Source organism: Candoia aspera, chromosome 1, assembly GCF_035149785.1.
Source record: "Candoia aspera isolate rCanAsp1 chromosome 1, rCanAsp1.hap2, whole genome shotgun sequence".
In the NCBI taxonomy this organism is placed as follows: domain Eukaryota; kingdom Metazoa; phylum Chordata; class Lepidosauria; order Squamata; family Boidae; genus Candoia; species Candoia aspera.
Genome location: NC_086153.1, coordinates 281,972,833 through 281,993,949, shown reverse-complemented (window position 1 = coordinate 281,993,949; position 21,117 = coordinate 281,972,833). Strand labels below are relative to the sequence as shown.

Here is a 21,117-nt window from a genome sequence, read left to right as displayed (position 1 = left end):
AACATGGTTGTTCAGGTTCTCCCATCTTCTGAGATCAGCTTCTTCCTGCTTGGCTAATATCCAAGCTGGTTAAGCATGATAGGAATAGTAATCCATCACACACAGCAAGCACCAGATTGGGGAAGATTAAAATAATCTAATACAGCTAAAATCTCCTGTGCCTGTAGTACTGTAATATATCTTTTTCAGCAGAAAAGGAGGACTGGTCTTACATGATGTGGTTTGGTGATGGTGATGGTAAGGCCGTCTGGCCTAGCTTTCCTTGCAGTGACAGCCATTCCTTCCTGTTCTGCTCGCTTCTTGTCCTCTTCTATTTCCTAAAAAAGTAACATCTAAATCTTTTATCAGGTCAGCTGCCAACAGTAAAACAAGTGAATATTAGAAACATAATTACTGTAATTGTCTTGTATCAAGGGAGAAACATAAAAAGCTTTAAGAAATTATACACTCACTAAATGTGTATTTAATGACAGAGTTGTTGCTGTCATTAAATACACATACACACCAAGGTTTGCTACTGTATTATCTCCACTGCTTGAATGTAAAGCACAAAAAGCTGGATTTGCACAACAGGCTCACCTAAAATGTAGTTAGCTACTTTGTAGTTCAGTGTGTTGGTTATCTGGATTTGTGGGTCCTGGGCGTGCTATTCTCTATAACATAGCATTTGCATAATTTGTGTGAATGGTGCAACATCTAGCTTGGCCCTGACACAACACACCTACAGCTATATATTCTGGATCTTCTTCTAATGGAAGTAGGCCAGCAGACTATTGTTAGCTTTGTTTTCACACAACTGCTGACTGGCTCCAGCAAAACTCACAGTATCCAGACATCAGCAAAAATATATGGAAGTCAGTCTATAAATACAAATATGGTGCATTAGCCTGGTCTCATTTTTCCCCACATTGTAATTGGTTGGATACCCTGGACCTCCAGGCCCATTCTCTGCCCTAATACTTAGACTCTCCTTCTATATTGACAGTCTGGACTCTCCTTCTACATTGATAGTCTGGCAGTACTCGCTTCTGAACATGCCACAACCTAGCCAATCACAGTAAATCAGTAATGTTGTGCATACTCCATGTTATTTGTTCAGTAGGCTGCCTGAATCCAGAAAAATGGGATAATGAATAAACCATAGTTAAATTATCTATGGATAAGCTTGCTGGCCATACACAGCCAGTATGAATTTTTGTCCTTGACATTTCAGCAAACAGTTGCAAATCCAAAGAACAGGCATTATACAAAGCTAGCTCTTGTCAATTTAATATTCTGATCTGATTCACATCTTGCACTAACTCAAGAGTCATTTGTATGAAACACCCTACCATACAGTGTAAATCCAGCAGATGTGATTGGATATACAAGTTAGGGTACCATGCAAAGATTGGTCTAGCTGAAAAACTCATAGTTCAATTATGAGTGAGAGCCAGTTGGGCACCTGGCTAGAAAATGGCAGACTGTGAATTCTAGTCCCACCTTAAGCACAAAGCCAGCCGGGTGACCTTGGACCAGTCACTCTCTCCCAGCCGTAGGAAGGAGGCCATGGCAAACCACTTCTGAAAATGTTGTCAAGAAAACTGTAGGCACTTGTCCAAGCAGTCACCAGGAGCCAGGACTGGCACAAAATATATCGCGTAAAAGTGGATAAGGGTGTTAGGCAAACATCACCATGTTTGTTTAACCACTTTGTTGAACAAACTGCAATTGAGCCAGTTCATATAAAATGTTAAACCCTAACCAAGAGCCCCCACATTATGGTTCAGTATAATCTGTGAATCTGAACCCTACGCTATTCCTTTGCAGACTAGCCATTCCAGAATCTGTTCCAAATTCTTTCCTTAAGAATTGACATTAAGAGGGATAAGGCAGTAGCAGTAGAACCTATGAGTATGTTTGCTTTGGTTCCCAAATATGTGATTCTTATATGCTTTTAATATTTTGTCAGTTCTAACTACACTGCCACCATCTGAGCTGTAAAGTATTCATGGTAATTAGACAGAGATACAGCTTTCAGATCAACCTGCTATAATCTGACTCAAAAGTTTAACTGAAACCATACTAAATAACACCATTATATATGAGAAACTAGAATTCAAACATACTTGATATCTTTTCATAAGAGCTTCATTCTTCTTCCGCAAAGCTAGAATTTTTTTATCCAACTCAACATCTTTCTCTTCTTTTTTCTGCAACATTGCATCATCCACAGCAGCATCCTAATGATACAAAGAGAACTCTTTAGCAGATTTCCACATATGGCCAATAATGCAGAATATTATTTATTCTTTTTGTCATTATAGGAGCAAAGATAGATATATGTCATCCTGTTGCAACTATGCCAATAGCAAGTACTTGTTAGTACCTCAGTAATTCATTCTGAACAAAATTAAACATTTTTAAAAAAACAATAATTTAAAAAATGCATTAATAAATGTGCATTTATAGAAGAAAGCTTCCATTGCTGTCCCCCAGCAGCATTTTAAGTAATGATAGGGCTAACCCTGACAGATTTAATTCTTTGACATACCTTGGAAGAAGCTAACAGTTGATCTGAATAAGTTGTTATCAGTGGCCAAAGAGCATTACGAAGATGATATACTTTCCTATCCCAATTTCTTGGGGGCTACTTAAAAACTCTGGTTCCTGCAGCAGAAATCTTACAGGAGAAGCCAAACAATGATTCTGGTGCCAAGCTGGTGCCATCCAGACATCCAGATGTCCCCTTCCCTCCTGACGTTTCGTAAGGCCATTAAAACACAGTTAATCCATCAGGCCTTGGGGCTGCAATGCTATGATCATGTTCCCTCTGATAGTGGAAGGTCTTTTGATTTTTTGTTTGTTTGTTTGTATTAATGATTGTTCCCAGTGCTATTTGTGGGTTGTATAATAGCATTGATTTGTTTTCTTTTTATTGTATTGTTTTAACCCAATTTACAGAGATTGGGATGTATCCGCACAGCTGTTTGCAATTGAAGCAGCCTATAAGCCCAATTCTCTCAGCCCAACTCACCTCACAGGGTTGTTGTTGTGGGGAAAATAGGAGGATGAAGGAGTATTTGGTATGTTTGCCACCTTGAGTTACTTATAAAAATAATAAAGGCAGGATATTAAATAAATAAATAAATAAATAAATAAATAAATAAATAAAAAGAATTAAAGAATTAAATAAATAAGAAAAGATTCTGCAGTAAGCAGTAGTTATTATCATATTTTTTGTTATTTAAATTACAAAGTGCCTCAAACAAATTGGCATAATTGAACAAATAAAATAATTTAAATTTTTGACAGTGGGAGGCAGGCTTTCCAGATTGATACTGAGAGCTCTGTAAAAAAAAGTTTGAGTTGATGCTATAGCTGGGCCTAAAAGCCAGATTCACTGAAATCTTAGTTTTTAAAATTTGCTACTGAGTTTTGAAGGCAAATTTGATTTTGTTTTCAAAGAATGGAATCTTTTCAAGACAGTTTGCACAGAAGAGGTACCTGTTCTCAAATGCCTTGTGTCTTTTGGTTGCAGGATACACGTTTGCCTACATTTTAGTACACCATTTTTAAAAAGATCACTCCTTTTAAGGATTTTTTTTCTCCAGATAGCCATAACAGGATAAAGCCACAAGTTCCTGAGAGAGATTCTCAATCTGGTGTCAAATATTAAGTCTGAAAAATGGTAGATTCTGAGGCAGAAATGCTGTACAATTTTGTATTTTTTAGATCTCTTATCACATCCTCTAGTAGGAAGAATCATGGTTTCATTTGCATCGGAGGGTGTAACTAACATAGATAGATATTCCCTCAGACTTTTCAGAAATTGTACACTATCACATATGGAATTATAGTTTAACATAAATAGCATTTGCAACACCTGCCATCTCAGGAGGTATAAAAATGTCAGGATTGTCTTGAGACACAAGATTTTGCAGTCAGAAATTATAATTCCATCACATCTGAATTTAATCCACAAGCAATTTTTTTATGGTGATATTTTTGACAGCTTTGATGAGAAAAGGAACCAAAAAACAGGAGCTGAATATATGGCTACAGGAGTCAAAACCAGGCTTAGCAATGCAGCACTGTTAGGTGGTATGTTGTTCACAGCACCCTCTGATAATGCCCATGGGATGGAGGGATGGAAGGATGGAGGGATGGAGGGATGGAGGGATGGAGGGATGGAGGGATGGAGGGATAGATAGATATGATATTTTGCAGCACTGCTAAATCATAGGTGAGTTGGTGTTCTGGGCAAATGTCTTGCAAGAATACCAAAGCACTGTGAGATTTTGGATGAGAAGACTGAAACTATGCAAGATTTGGCAACCTCATAAAAGTTAATCAATTTTTTAAATGACTGATTGATTTGTTTATTAATTTTTGAGCCCCTATTCCATCATGTAGAAGCATGTGATGATAGCTACATCTGAAAAGGTTATCTAAATGTAAATTCAGTTGCACATTCCAGCAGAAAAGGGAATTGTGAGAGAGATGAGAACATTGAACAGGACAAGGGTCAGACGAAAAACAAAAAACAAAAACAGAGCAGGGAAAGCTTTCCCAAACCTGATACAGGTTAGATATTGGAATTCAGTGGCTATAATAAATGTAAGCAAACAAACAAACAATCTGGAATTTGTGCTCCTCATACATCAGGTGGTTACCAGGTTGGGAATATAATGTACTCTGTTGACTTAAAAATTGCTAAAAAGAAAATATCTGTGTAAAAATCTGAGCAGTTGGCAGAAAGGGAATAGCTGAAAGGATGCTTTGGAACCAAATAAATAAACTTGTCCAAAGAATGAGCATCAGGCTGCCGAGCCCCTGCTGTGAGGGTGCTCCTGTATTTCTAAAGGCTGCTTATTTAATCCACCTTATCTCAGAGTAATTGTCTGGTAGTTACCCTAAAGAAATGTTAGAGTGAAGTAATAAACTGGGATAAGGGATGGCTGGAGGATTTATGGAGCCAGGTAGGATAGGACCAGGTAGGCATAGTAGCTTCCACAGGGCCCCTCCTGATTTATAAAGAGTTGGGGGATATAGCTGGGCAGTTCTGTAGATTTCACAGCCATATTTTTTATTTAGTTATAAGCCTGGCTCTTAGTAAGTAGATACCTAAATAAATGGTGACAGACTTTCAGCTTAATATGCAAATTTTGTTTCTGCTGAATAATTTTTCCTGCAGGAGAATGAAATACGGGATTCTTTATTATCTTCAATCATGCCTGCAATGAGAGTGAATTGGTCACTTCTGCAAGCTGATGAATTTTCATGATCGTTTTTGTACAACTGGTTTAAACATGATTTGAATACTACTCGGTCAGAATTTTTTTTTAACCTTTTGTATATTTATTATGTGGATGAGTTCCAGGCAATGCATCATGAAGTGGGAAGCTGAGTATTAGGTATGTACATATGCTGAATAGAATTGAAGTAATATACATTCTGAAGGATTTTTTTTAATGCTGCATAATGCAAAAATATGGGATGGCCAAGCTACATTCCATAAGAGTGAAAAATATTGTGACTCTGTGCGCAGAGGTAGTTATTAAAGTCATACAGAAAACTGTCTGTTACAAATATAAGAAGGTCTTGGCATTTGTCTACAGTGGGTAGGATGTTCAATTTGCATGCTAATGCAAACTTACCTAATTTGAATTTTCCAAATCTATCACAACCCTAGATGCAGTTAAAACTTGAAATCAATATTTTTCTCTAAGTTTTGCAATGCAGTTCATAATTAGAAATCTACATGAAATGTATATATAAGGACCAAATATAACAAAAATATGTAGGGAAAAATGTGTATGAAATTTATTATGTTAAGGGAAATCACGTACAAAAGATGTGTATATTAAAAATATGTCTCCCTGTATGATCAAATCACCTCACTGTACTGATTATTCACTTTTATATCCAATCCATAATCACTCAACATTCATTCACATGTGACCCTCTCATCTTGTTTCGCTTTACACAGTTCTTAAGTACCCCATTCCCATTGCATTTAACGTATGTTGTTCCTAATGTACCCCACTCTCATTCCATGTAACAAGGTCAGCAGAAGTATACTTTGGTATACTGTACAACTATTTTTGCTTCTTTCCACATTCATTCATCATAACAAACCAGGTCCTATCCACTACCTTTCTAGACATTTTTCTAAGCAGATATTCACCAGTCACCTTTCTCATGTATTCTTGGGTCTCATAATAGCTCATTCTGCATGTGTTTGTCTCAGTCCCACATACATATTTATGTCACCCTAGCAGATTACTTCTCCCTGGATTGCATTAATTCAGACTATTGCACAATATTTCCAAAACACATCTCTGTTTTTTCCTTTGTCATTATTCACTGAAGTGTAACATTCAGCTATAATTAACCTATGGATTTCTACTTTCATACACACCCACAACAAACGAGAGAAAATAAATTCATACTTTCTGACATACATTTTAGCCTTTACATTCACAGTTAAGACTACACCTTCACTTCAAGATCAGACAACAATCATTCAGTTTTTTTATATGCTTTTCCTTTCTCTTCATTTCACACACACACAAAATATACCTATTTTTTTTAATTCATTGATGAATTCATGTTCATATTTATTCCTCTTGCATTCCAAACTTCCTTATACCATAGTAATCGCCATATGGGCCTTTTAGATATTGACCTCCATTGCCCATCATGGCATTGGTCAACAGGCTTTCACATAGCACTTTTTAATAAGATAGAGAAGATGTAGCCTAGCTGACCAGCCTTAACTGGTAAACTGGTACCCCTACTACACTCAACTTTCCCTACTGACAGCAAGGATGATACCAGTCACTTTTGGCCCATTTTGGCCAGTATGCCACAAGTGCAACCAAAACCCGGGTTTACCTCAAGCATTCTCAACAGTTTTCTGCACAAACTAGAATCTATAATCCAGAGATTACCTTGCAAGCAAAAATACTGTTTTCACATCCAAAGAACCATAATCCCCATCTATTGCCCCCTCTCTTCTACACTGGCACAGACAGATAGCAGCAGCAGCAGCAGCAACAATGAAAACAAGGACTCAGATGAAATGCCCCAGAATTTGAGGCCATGTATTAAATTCAGCTATTCGTTGATTGATGCACAATGATCTGGGCATTGCCGCACAGTCAGCATTCTTTTCTTTCTGGCTGGCTGTTGCTGTGTTGCAGTCAGGCAATATTCTCGCTGCCAAGCTACTGGAAAGAACATTGGCTTGGTGGGCATTGGAAATGGAAAGTGACAGCCCTTTTGCCCTCGCCAGCAGAAAGCCGTATGGTACAGAGATTCAAGCAGGGAGTTATAAATGGCTCTAGCAGAACAAACGTGCAGTGGCTGTGAATGAGAAGGCATGTTTGCTGGCTCGCTTGGAAGAAGACCCCTAGAGGCCACTGGAAGAGGAAGAGGGGGGAGAGAGTCTATCACCCAGAGATATCTTTATTAATATCAAACAAATGGCGGAGGGAATGGGAGGTGGGTCAAAACCAAGCACGAGGTAGGAAACTGAAGTTTCCCCGAGATTTTGGCATTATACAGTATATCCACTGACTCTGAACTGTTGAAAGCCTCTGATCTTTTTCTCAGATTGTGGCTCTGAGTAGGATTTCCCTGCGTGCTTCCCTAATCAACTGTTTGTGGTGTGAGGGTGCAAGAGAGAGAGAGACGCTGGTTGGGGGGCAGAGCACCGGGGGATGGGAAGTGGCAGGATAGGGCCTCCATCCAGCACTTTACAGAGTCAGGCAGCACATTGCCAGTCTTTGCACAGATGGGTGCATCAGCTCCAGCCTCCCAGTCTGTGGATGGGGAGCGTCCTTCGTTACCCAGCATTCTGTTTTGTTTTGATTTCTGCTAAAATCTCTCTTCCCTCTCTTTGGCAGTGGGGGGCGGGGAGCAAGGAATCTAACTTGCCTGCCTGGAAGGACAGTCCCATAATAATCTACTTCATGAAAGCCAGCTTTTCACCCTCCCCAATCGTTCAGCTAACAATCAGCTGGCTGAAAACAAAAGACTCTGAAACAACAATGCAATTTTCAAAAGAAAAAGAAAAGAAAAGAAGTCACTCCTTGGCTTTCGGAATGCGAGAATGGCTCCCCTCATCCCTCCCGGTTACAACAAAGGCAGCACTCACAGAATGGTGCATTTTGGACATCAGAGGTGAAGCTCGGCAGATTCCACAGCGGGGCTAAAAGAGGAGAGCCATCCGACGGCCTTTCTCAGTACTGGTTGCACCGCATACAGGATCATGTTTTGATTACAAAAGCCCTGCCTGGGCTGCCAGCCAAAAGCACCGGCTGTCTCATATACGAAAGCAGAGGCAGGCAATCAAAGCCCTTGTGTCCTCCTCTTCGTTCGCCTTCCAGTGAGACTGTACACACCCTTTGCTTCACCCTGTGATACCTTTACAGTTCTTGTTGTCAGAGTCCACACATGGTGCATCCGACCAGGAGGAACTGGAAAGACTGGGAGGGTGAGGCATCTTTGCCCACCGAGAGCTAGACTCCATATTCTTGGTGTTTATTTGCATCATGGGCTAAACATACAAAGGATTGTTAGGTGAATGCTCACAATGATTTGGAGAATTCTGTCAATCTGAGACCAGTTTTTTGTTTCTTGATAAAAGTTTATGTCAGCAGAGATGGTGAGGTGCTGGAAGACTGGAGAAGGGAAAAAAGAATCCCAGATTCAAAAAGGGGAGGAGGGAGGATCAGTGAAACTGCAGGCCAGTTAAAGGTCTATATTTGGCAAGGCACTGGAACAGATTGTCAAGTAGCACGTTTGCAAGTCTTTCATAAAAAAAAGCTATCATTATTAGGAGCCAGCATGGCTTTCAAGAGCATGTTGTGTCAGACCAACCATATTGTTTTTAACGAAAGAAGGACTAGCTTGATAGGCCAAAGGAATGCTGCAGAAGATCTGTACCTTGATCTTAGTGAAGCATCGGACAAGAACTCTTGGAAGATTCTTGGACAAGATAAATAAAATTCAGTTAGATGGATTTGCAACTGGTTGAGCAACCACATCCAAAGGGTTCTGCAAAGTGGGGCAGTAGACATCCAGTGGTCCATCCTGGATGCAGGCAATAAGAGGTGCATTGTCTGAGGAGACTGTCCAGAGCAGTGTTTCTCAACCTTAGCAGCTCGAAGATGTGTGGACTTCAACTCCCAGAATTCCCCAAAATTTAAAACCCTTAACAAATATATCACCAGGAACTTCTGCTATGCTTAGCAACTTACTTAGTTCTAAGGGATTTGCTCTTACTTCTCTAGACATTTCTTTTCAATTTTTATTTTGTTTTCAGACAACCAAAACAGATCCTTTATACAGTCACACAGACTTTCATTTCCCTTCATTTTGTTATGAATAGGAAATCACATTTTGTCATTTTCCAGTAACTAAAAGGACAAGAGGGTGGGAACAGAAATGTTGGGTTTCAGCCTGCAGACGCAACCCAGTGTTCAGACACAGGGACAGGCATCCTTCCTATTCCCCCCGTATCCAGTGTACTGGCAGAAGCAGGTGCAGGGAGTCAGCATACTCGTTCTTCAGTCCTGCATGGGCTGCAGGAGTAAGCTCATATTACTCTACACTCTGGGGCAAGGGTTTGGATAGATGTGTTGACTCTGATTTTCAGGCAAAAATTTAAAATGTTACTTCTGCTTCTTGTCCCCAAATGTGTAGTGTCATTTGAGACCTACATGCACATGTTCTTTTTAAAACTCTATCTTTTCCACTGCCTTTTTCAATCTGGTTACAAGTGGATTTTTCACATGTATTCATTTGTTCAGTTTGTTTGTTTATTTATTTATTCATTCATTCATTTACCCATCTGCCAGGCAGTACACCACATTTATGGTGATGATTATGATGCGTATATCTTTCTTAGAAAAAGAAAAGGAGAATTTGGAGGTGTCACTGTGATTTGGGCTCCTTTGGGTACTTTTTTGCTTGTTGCACTTACTTGCCCTCACGTGGTCCACACTGACCTACAGCTGTGCACAATTAAAATCTGCTCTACCAAGGTCTGCTCATGGCTTGATTGCCCAATGGCTCTTGCCAAAAGCATTTTAGCACCTACATCCTGCACCATGATAGTACGGTGGCTGTTGAGACCTAATTAATTAGGCCCTGACTGGTGATAAGGGGAAGAACTACATCCATTTCTGATAAGACAAAGGAAAACAGGCTAGGATGGAAGATAGTTCAAAGAAATATAGAATTAACTGGATGAAACTGTCAGGCAGATAGGAAACTAAAAACAATCACACACACACACACACGAAGGAAAGATGTCCAGTCCTTCTGTTCAGCATTTCTCCCAAACTTTGTAAGCATCTCCTCCACTGAGATGAGTGTCAAAATGTGCAAGATGGCAGATGCAGTGTTGCCAGCACAGCTCTACCCCTTTTGCACAGTTTCAGTTACAACACTGCCCACACCATCTTACAGACTACCCTAACTCTGATGCGGCTTTGGATGTCATTCTATGGTATTGCCATAAGTCAACTGAGAGAGAAGACAATTCTTCTGATGGTTAAAAAAAAAGGCAGTGGCAACTAAGAATGCAACTCAGTCATGACAGGTTCTCTTTTTGTGCTTGTACGTTGTTGTTGTTTATTCATTTAGTCGCTTCCAACTCTTCGTGACTTCATGGACCAGCCCACTCCAGAGCTTCCTGTCGGCTGTCAACACCCCCAGCTCCCCCAGGGACAAGTCCGTCACCTCTAGAATATCATCCATCCACCTTGCCCTTGGTCGGCCCCTCTTCCTTTTGCCCTCCACTCTCCCTAGCATCAGCATCTTCTCCAGGGTGTCCTGTCTTCTCATTATGTGGCCAAAGTACTTCAGTTTTGCCTTTAATATCATTCCCTCAAGTGAGCAGTCTGGCTTTATTTCCTGGAGGATGGACCGGTTTGATCTTCTTGCAGTCCAAGGCACTCTCAGAATTTTCCTCCAACACCACAGTTCCAAAGCATCGATCTTCCTTCTCTCAGCCTTCCTTATGGTCCAGCTCTTGCAGCCATATGTTACTATGGGGAACACCATTGCTTTAACTATGTGGACCTTTGTTGTCCTTGTAAATAGTCAGACATTTCCAGTTACTCAATTCTAATTGCAAAAGAAAATGGGAATGATAAGAGGGGAAAAACCCTTAAACTGATTAGCTGCTGCAACCTTGCCTGACTTGGCTCCATTTATATTAGTGATGTCTGTAGTTTGCCGCTTCTGCCAATTCTATTGGTTGTAGTTAATTAAGATTCCAGTCCTAGGTAATATATTCTCCTAAACTAGCTATAGTTGTAATTGCCTAGAGCCAAAATACCAACAACTAAGTGTATTCAGAACAAGATCCAGAAAGTCTAGTCCCAACCTTAAGAGCTTGGCTTTAATTATATACATTTCAAATGAAAAGTAAAGGTTGGAAAATACCTCCACCCACAAAAAAATGATATCACTTTACCATACAGAATGAGGGTAGAAGGGGAACAGCATACTTTAAAGTCTGTAGGACAAATTGTTTTTCAGAACATTCTTATTCTTCTGGGGCTGATTGCCTGCTTGCCTGTATTAAGTTCAGAGAAAGAGCTGTTGTGGTAAACCAGAAATGGAGAATCCATCCCAGGACCTCAGAAACAAGATCAGGGCCAAACTCTAAACCTCAGAAATAAGATCAGGTTCAGGCCCTAGCTACCCTCCCTCCTTTACATAATCCCATCAGACCTGAAGAGACTATTCCTGCCCTAAAACAAAGCCCCCTTAATCTTGTCAGGATAGAAGAAAAGAAGTACAGGTAGTCCTCACTTACTGACCACAATTGGAACTGGCAACTCCATTGCTAAGCAACACGGTCATAAAGTGAAACATCATGTGACTGAGCCCAACTTACAACATCAGTTCTGGCTGTGGTCAGTAAGCAAATCATCACGGTCATTAAGCACAATGTAATGTGAGCGTGACTTGTGACTTCCTGCCAGCTTCCCCACTGACTTTGCTTGTCGGCTGGGAAGGTTGCAAATGGTGATCATGTGACCACAGGATGCTGTGACTGTTGTAAATGCACACCGGATGCCAAGTGCCCAAATTGTGATCACATGACAGTGTAGACACTGTGACAACTGCAGGTTCAAGGACTGGTTGTAAATCTCCTTTTTCAGCGCTGTTGTCACTTCAAACAGTCACTGGACAAGTAGTCAGTAAGCAAGGACTACCCGTACCACTCACCAAGATAAAACAAACAAAAGACAGTGAGGACTCAGCTTCTGCAACCTCCCAGCAGCAGATGCCTAAGGAAATTGCAACAGTGTAGCTGGGTAGAAAATCACGGACTTTCCTGTTCTAGATCAACGGCATGCTCCTAATCTCCCACCTCTAATTAGCATGGGACACAAAGGACATTTCCAGTCAATGCTCTCTCCTTTGAAAAGGTGTGATCCTCCATCCTCTCAAGAAATACCAATAATTTGACCCACCCTCTGTGGCCATAGAGCCCCACCAGTGAACCAGAGCCTGAGAATTTCCCACTCCCCAAGTCACCACTCCTATGAAGGTCCTTTCTTTTCTTTTATTCTTGTTCCTCTTTCTCCTGTGAACTGGAACCCAAAGATCACTGCTTACAATAAAGTGTGAACTTTTCCCTTAGCATGGTGCTCCATCTTTTGAATCTATGACAGAGCTTCTAAAGCAAAGGCTTTGCTGATTCTCTTGCAAGTCTAGCAACGAAGTGCCAACAGCATTGCTCCTCTTGAAACGGCATCTCTCATGAGAAGTCGTTAAAGTCAGACTTCCCCACCCAGGTAACCCTCCAGATGTGTGGGAGTTCTACCACATAAGTTTGAGTTTATGAAGGCTGACATCTGGAGGGCACTGAACTGGAAAAGGTTGGATTAAATACAGGAGTATTTTCTCATGGCATCCTGTCATTGCTGATCTCCTGCAGGCAAATGAATTTCTACCATCTGTAAGAGACTTCTAGGCCAGCCAAAGAATCTTGTTAGGGAAGGTAAACTTCATCAAATCCACCCCCCCCCCCACCCTGCAGTCTCCTACACCCTCTTTAAAAGCTGCTCCAGAGATTTGAAAGACTCTCCAGAACAGCAGGAGGCCTAACCCCAGAGCCTACAGAGTACAGTAGTGAGAATGCATGGCAGGCCCAGTAACACCTGGGAATAATTGTGTGGGCAATGACGCACATCTGAGGCTTTCCTGAGGGTTTGTATGCCTGCTCCCTTGTAACTTAAATCACTGAAACTGAGTGTCGTTTCAGATGCTCTGAAGGATAGGTACACTGTTGTTTCATTATTTTATGGCACCAAGAAAAATAAACTTAATAGGCATGCAGTTGTAAGGGAATTTAATTATGAGATTCCAGAAGTTGAAGGACATGCTAGTTAACCTCACGGGTTTTGTTTTGCTTTATTTTTGCCTGGGACCCATCAAGGAAGAGATAGCACAGCTCATACCCTGATCAGTGATTCACTTTCTTGCTTGCTGGGAACGAAGTTCCCTGTAAAAGATGATTTTCTTTCTCTGCAGTGACTGAACATAACACTGCTCTGGGAATAATTCCAAGCTGCATCTGATCTTCTCATTGTGGAGGGTCTAAGATGCCAAATAAAGCAGCAAACTATTGGCAATTAAGTCGATCGGTTTTCTCATTTTTTTATCCATTCATTCCTTATTGCATTTATATCCTGCCTTTTCTCTTGAGAGTTCAGATTAGTCCTCCCTTCATTTTATCCCTATCAGGTAGTTTACGCTAAAAGGTGGTGTCAGGCCCAAAGTCATCCAGAGGGCTGCTTGGTCAAGTGGGGAACTGAACATGGATCTTCCTGGCCTGAGTTTAACACTTTAACTACTGCTGTATGCTGGTTCTCATTTTACAAGTATTTCCTTTGATGCTCTTTGTAGATGCACAATGCCTACCTGCAAAAGGCAGTAGAATATTATAAAAGTGGACTGAAGAAAGATTTGATCTCTCTCCTTTTCTTGGGAAAAACATTTGGGTGAGAAAAATGTACAGAGTGGCTCTTGAAGTTCAGACACCTTGTCTAGAACTGCAGAGATTTTAATTCTGACGGAATCAAAGGCTGCAAACAGATTGAAGAGGACCAAAGGGATCACACTCCCCTATCCTGGTTTTTGTTGTTTATTCGTTTAGTCGCTTCCGACTCTTCGTGACTTCATGGACCAGCCCACGCCAGAGCTTCCTGTCGGTCGTCAACACCCCCAGCTCCCTCAGGGACGAGTCCGTCACCTCTAGAATATCATCCATCCACCTTGCCCTTGGTCGGCCCCTCTTCCTTTTGCCTTCCACTCTCCCCAGCATCAGCATCCTCTCCAGGGTGTCCTGTCTTCTCATTATGTGGCCAAAGTATTTCAGTTTGGCCTTTAATATCATTCCCTCAAGTGAGCAGTCTGGCTTTATTTCCTGGAGGATGGACTGGTTTGATCTTCTTGCAGTCCAAGGCACTCTCAGAATTTTCCTCCAACACCACAGTTCAAAAGCATCGATCTTCCTTCGCTCAGCCTTCCTTATGGTCCAGCTCTCGCAGCCATATGTTACTACGGGGAACACCATTGCTTTAACTATGCGGACCTTTGTTGTCAGTGTGATGTCTCTGCTCTTAACTATTTTATCGAGATTTGTCATTGCTCTTCTCCCAAGGATTAAGCGTCTTCTGATTTCCTGACTGCAGTCAGCATCTGCAGTAATCTTTGCACCTAGGAATACAAAGTCTTTCACTGCTTCTACATTTTCTCCCTCTATTTGCCAGTTATCAATCAAGCTGGTTGCCATAATCTTGGTTTTTTTGAGGTTTAGCTGCAAACCAGCTTTCTTCTTTCACCTTCATCATAAGGCTCCTCAGTTCATCTTCGCTTTCAGCCATCAAAGTGGTATCATCTGCATATCTGAGATTGTTAATGTTTCTTCCAGAGATTTTAACTCCAGCCTTGGATTCCTCAAGGCCAGCTTGTCACATGATGTGTTCTGCGTACAAGTTGAATAGGTAGGGTGAGAGGATACAGCCCTGCCGTACTCCTTTCCCAATCTTAAACCAGTCCATTGTTCCGTGGTCTGTTCTTACTGTTGCTACTTGGTCGTTATACAGATTCTTCAGGAGGCAGACAAGATGACTTGGTATCCCCATACCACTAAGAACTTGCCACAATTTGTTATGGTCCACACAGTCAAAGGCTTTAGAATAGTCAATAAAACAGAAATAGATGTTTTTCTGAAACTCCCTGGCTTTTTCCATTATCCAGCGGATATTGGCAATTTGGTCTCTAGTTCCTCTGCCTTTTCTAAACCCAGCTTGTACATCTGGCAATTCTCGCTCCATGAACTGCTGAAGTCTACCTTGCAGGATCTTGAGCATTACCTTACTGGCATGTGAAATGAGTGCCACTGTTCGATAGTTTGAACATTCTTTAGTGTTTCCCTTTTTTGGTATGGGGATATAAGTTGATTTTTTCCAGTCTGATGGCCATTCTTGTGTTTTCCAAATTTGCTGGCATATAGCATGCATTACCTTGACAGCATCATCTTGCAAGATTTTGAACAGTTCAGCTGGGATGCCGTCGTCTCCTGTTGCCTTGTTATTAGCAATGCTTCTTAAGGCCCATTCAACCTCACTCTTCAGGATGTCTGGCTCTAGCTTACTGACCACACCATCAAAGCTATCCCCGATATTGTTATCCTTCCTATACAGGTCTTCTGTATATTCTTGCCACCTTTTCTTGATCTCTTTTTCTTCTGTTAGGTCCTTGCCATCTTTGTTTTTGATCATACCCATTTTTGCCTGGAATTTACCTCCGATGTTTCTAATTTTCTGGAAGAGGTCTCTTGTCCTTCCTATTCTATTGTCTTCTTCCACTTCCACTTGCTTGTTTAAAAATAATTCCTTATCTCTTCTGGCTAACCTCTGGAATTTTGCATTTAATTGGGCATATCTCCCCCTATCACTGTTGCCTTTTGCTTTCCTTCTTTCTTGGGCTACTTCTAGTGTCTCAGCAGACAGCCATTTTGCCTTCTTGGTTTTCTCTTTCTTTGGGATGTATTTTGTTGCTGCCTCCTGAACAATGCTGCCAACTTCTGTCCAGAGTTCTTCCGGGACCCTATCTACTAAGTCCAGTCCCTTAAATCGATTCTTCACCTCCACTGCATATTCCTTAGGAATATTAGTGAGCTCATATCTAGCTGATCTGTGGGTCTTCCCTAATCTCTTTAGTCTGATCCTAAATTGTGCAAGAAGAAGTTCGTGATCTGAACTACAGTCAGCTCCAGGCCTTGTTTTTACCGACTGTACAGATGTCCGCCACCTTTGGCTGCAAAGGATGTAATCAATCTGATTTCGGTGTTGTCCATCTGGTGAAGTCCATGTATAAAGCCGTCTCTTAGGTTGCTGGAAGAGAGTGTTTGTTATGCAGAGTGAATTGTCTTGGCAAAATTCTATCAGCCTATGTCCTGCTTCATTTTGTTCTCCCAGGCCATACTTACCTGTAATTCGAGGTGTCATTTGACTGCCCACCTTAGCATTCCAGTCTCCTGTGATGAAAATAACATCTCTTTGAGGCGTGTTGTCCAGAAGGTGCTGCAGATCCTCATAGAACTGCTCTACTTCAGCTTCTTCAGCATTTGTGGTTGGGGCGTATATTTGGATCACTGTGATGTTAGATGGCTTGCCCTGAATTCGAATTGAGATCATTCTGTCGTTTTTTGGGTTGTATCCAAGCACTGCTTTAGCCACTTTACTATTAATTATGAAGGCTACTCCATTTCTTCTGTGGTCCTCTTGTCCACAGTAGTAGATCTGGTGGTCATTTGATGTGAAGTGGCCCATTCCAGTCCATTTCAGTTCACTGACGCCCAAAATGTCTATCTTTAATCTTGACATCTCACCAATAACCACATCCAATTTGCCCTGGCTCATAGATCTTACATTCCAGGTTCCAATGGTGTGTTGATCCTTAGAACATCGGATTCGCCGTTCACCACCAGCACCGTCGGCCGCTAGCCGTCCTTTCGGCTTTGAGCTAGCTGCGTCATCACGTCTGGGGCTAGTTGAGCTCATCCTCTGTTCCTCCCCAGTAGCATTTTGACCATCTTCCGACCTGGGGGTCTCACCTTCCGATGGTATACCGACATATCTCTGGTTGTACTGATCCATTTAGTTTTCACGGCAAGAATACTGGGGTGGGTTGCCATTACCTTCCCCAGGGATCGCATTTAGTCTGACCTCTCTGTCATGACCTTCCCGTCTTGGGTGGCCCTTCACGGTTTAGCTCATGGCATCACTGAGGTGCTCAAGCTCCAGCACCACGACAAGGTAACGATCCTTTGCTGAAGTATCCTGGTTTACTGCAGGGCAAAACTAAAAACAACCAGTGCAATTTTTGTCCGACACCCAGGGCTGAATGCTGACCGGAAGTGGTCCAGGTAACCCATTTCACCCAGGATTCCCTGTAGCTGTGATCCCTGCATCTTTCAAACAAACTTTCTTATGGGAAGTCTGGAGCTTGGTCAATAATCAAGAGGCTACAAGATGGCCAAGAGAGCAGGAGCCACGAACAGACTGTCCTTGCGTTCGTGTGCTGTTTATATGCCTGTGTGGAATGTCAGGGGAATGCCTGGGTTGGCACCTCCTTGGATTGAAGCTGGATTTGGGTTTGGGCTGTTTGGGCTGTGTTGCCGAAGGACCGGCTGTGTTGTTCCACTGGCCATGACTGCCACATTTGCCACCCCTGCGGAATGGCAGTGGTTGTGGAGACGGCCCCTCTGTTTGCTGTGTACTTTTTCACAGTGAGGCTGTGAGGGTCTGGATGGGGAACAACAGGCTTCAGCTGAACCCTGGCAAGACTGAGCGGCTGTGGGTTTGGGGGCCTGCTGGTTCCTGGACTGTGCCATCTTTGGTGCTGGATGGGGTGGCATTGCCCTCGACAGACCTGGTGTGCAACTTGGGGCTCCTCCTGGACTTGCAGCTCCCGCTCAAAGAGCAGGTGGCAGCCGTGGCCAGGAGGGCCCTTGCACAGCTTTGTGTTATGCAAAGTTGTGCCCGTTCCTGGATCAGGAGGCTCTGCTCACAGTCACTCATTCTGTTGTCACCTCCAGACTGGACTATTGCAATGTGTTCTACATGGGGCTGCCCTTGAAGAGTATTAGGAAGCCTCAGCTGGTAGAAAATGCAGCAGTGCAGGCAGTTACCGGGACATGTTACACCTCTGCTCCGTGAGCTGCACTGGTTGCCAGTTTGCTTCCAAGTCCAATTCAAGGTGCTGGTTTTGACCTTTAAAGCCCTTCATGGCATGGGCCGGGTTATTTGAGGGACCGCCTCTCCCTGGTTACATCTGCCCATCCCACCAGATCTGGCGGAAGAGGAGTGATACAGGTCCCATCTGCCAGGGAGCTAAACTTTGCAGAACCCAGGAGGCAGGCTGTTTCTGCCATGGTGCCCGCCTTATGGAACACCCCCCCACACACCTCAGAATGAGACTGGCTCCATCCCTGTTGATTTTCCAGAAGGCCTGGGGGCCCCAGGAGACCAGCGAGGTACTGAGGTGGCTCCACTGTTGTTGACATCTACTACTGTCTCTTCACCTTTAATCACGATTTTTAAATTTTCTGGATAATAATTGTTTCTTATATATTACTGTTCTATAGTTTTATTGTACGCCACCCAGAGTCACTCTTTCATGAGATGGGCAGCCTTGTAAATTTGATGAATAAATAAATAAATTGTATTGGTATATTAGCCAATCAGTAGGTAACAGCACATGGCTGAGCTTACCTGTGCACAGAAGCTAAGCAGGGCCAGGCAGGTCTACTTAGTACCTGGATGGGACTCTACCAGGGAATTCCAAACTATTTGCTAGGCTGGGAAATTGAAGAAAACAAAAACCATTCCAGAAGAAGACACTGAATAGGAACTGAAGGATGATCATCAATATTTGCTCTATTGGAATCTGGTTAAAGGCCAATTCATGACCTTTTCATCTCCTGTACTTTTTCCAAACAATGCATATTAGCAAGGGCACATAAATTGAGGTTGGAGTTCATGATAGCCTGTGAAGTTAGTTCCAGAAGTAATAAACTTCTGTACAGAAAGGGGGAGGACTTTCCACACTGCCAAGCTGGAAGGCTCCCAACCAACCTTGAGTCAGCCAAAAACCATGCTGGCATGAAATTGCTCATCTAATCCTTATCCTGCCTCTATTGCCTCTGTCTCAACTCACTGTACGTAGTCACCTTCCAAGTCACTATAATTCATCCCAAGGTAATGGATGTCAAAGTTTAACATATTTAATACGCCCTTGTCCACTGACCTTGGGTGGTGTCCAAATAAGAGGGAAACACTAATTTAACACCAGTACAGCCAAGGACAACTTATGCCTCTTTCACTCATGGGCTGGGGATGTGATGAAGGCAATGTTATAGGGACACAAAAGAAAAAAGAGGTTGCCAAGGCATGTTTGTGCCATGATTAGATGCAAGTGGAAAAAAGGAGGGAAGGAAAGGAGGGAGGGAGGGAGGGAGGGAGGGAGGGAGAATTATTATAAACAGAAGTTATTATCCTAATGGCAAAATTCATAACTTACTTGTACTGCAAAGCCAGTAGTTGTATTAGTAAATCATAGGACCGCAACTGAACAGATTTAGATTTTGTGTTTCTGAAGTCTAACCACTGTACTATTATATTTCACTGCTTACTAATTCATTTACAAGGTTAGATCTTATGACTGAAAAAAGTCACTAACAAAACAACTTAATAGTTCAAACTGTTAAGGAAAAAATGTCCTGTTTCAACAAATATAATTCATGACAAGACCTAGGCAAGACCACTTCACCCTGTATTATTCTTCAATAGGGCATATTAGCTCTCCAGTCTGGGCGTCTTGCATCTTGCCCTCTATTCCATGTAGGAATGTAGCTATCTCTATGTCATGAAATGACATATTTCAGCCACCAGAGGGAACCCAACTGAAGGGAATTATAAATGGAACTTGAAGATTACACTTGGTTCCACCTCCTGCTTATTAGAAAACAAACATGCTTGCATATGCTTATAAGGTTTTTCAAATCAGATTGTGCATTCTGGCATAAAATTAATTAATTGCACTGCTCTGAATGTGTGGAATCTCAATGACTGTGTGTTTGCATAATTTGTCCTATATCCAGATTGATTTAATTGCAATTCAAGATGGTTTTCTGCGGTCTTCATTTCTGTTAAATATTTGAGATGAGAACTTATGAGAAAAATAGCTTAGAGAGGTCGTGTTTTGTATGCAGACAACACCAGGTTCAATTCCTAGAATCTCCACTTTAAAGGATCAGGGTGCAGGTGATGGGACAGACACCTTTTCTGGTCAAACAAAATCAGAGTCCATAATACAGAGGGATGTGAACAGATAGGCTGGGTTCACACAATCTTCAAAATTATCGTGTGATCTGTTTGATTTTGCCTGTGTGTTTGGGGAATCCACATACTGCGGTTTATAAATTATGGTACAGCTTAGTATGCTGTACCAACTCAGCTAATTGTGGTTTATTCAACCTAATGCAGTGCAGAAAAAGCAGATTTCCATGCTTACAGAGGTGAACAATATGCAATCATGTAATGTACTGTAGAATTGTTACCTTAATTATCAGTCCAGATCTCAGAGCAAAATGCTACCAATGACAGAGTGTAAGAGTCAGATTAGTGAAGCTCCTATGACAGTTCTGTTCATGCCACCACTTTCTGTAGGATGAAGCCAGAGGATACAACATAGAGAACGATCCTTCTGTAATGAATAGAATTAAAACTCCAATCCAATTTGCTCATGAGTAACCTTTACCCATATATTAACTTCTCCACTAGGCATTATTGTCTCCTTTAATTTTCAATTTGGTTCTTGAATGATTGGCTTCTTTTGTGGTGGGTTTGTGTGTGTGTGTGTGAGCAGCACCTACCAAGGAGCTTCTGTATTGAAAGGATTTGCCGGTGACGTCACCGTTGCCCGGGGGATGCCCAAGGGGGCTCCTTTCATGTCCCTGTTATTTTCCCACTGAAGTGGTACCTGTTCATCTACTTGTATTTGCATGCTTTCGAACTGCTAGGTTAGCAGGAG

General features: G+C 42.0%; 1 protein-coding gene across 1 annotated transcript in view; it reads right to left on the bottom strand.

Annotated features, from left to right (window-relative positions):
* The window catches only part of CCDC9B (coiled-coil domain containing 9B), a 51,087-nt gene extending 42,923 nt beyond the window's left edge, over positions 1 to 8,164 (bottom strand). Inside the window, exons 1-3 of the mRNA XM_063288763.1 lie at positions 8,144 to 8,164; positions 2,109 to 2,222; positions 213 to 317 (exon numbers count right to left, since the gene is read on the bottom strand). Coding sequence (XP_063144833.1) covers positions 213 to 317; positions 2,109 to 2,222; positions 8,144 to 8,164 — 240 coding nt within the window. The remainder of the gene's footprint in view (positions 1 to 212; positions 318 to 2,108; positions 2,223 to 8,143) is intronic.
* Positions 8,165 to 21,117: the final 12,953 nt, after the last annotated feature.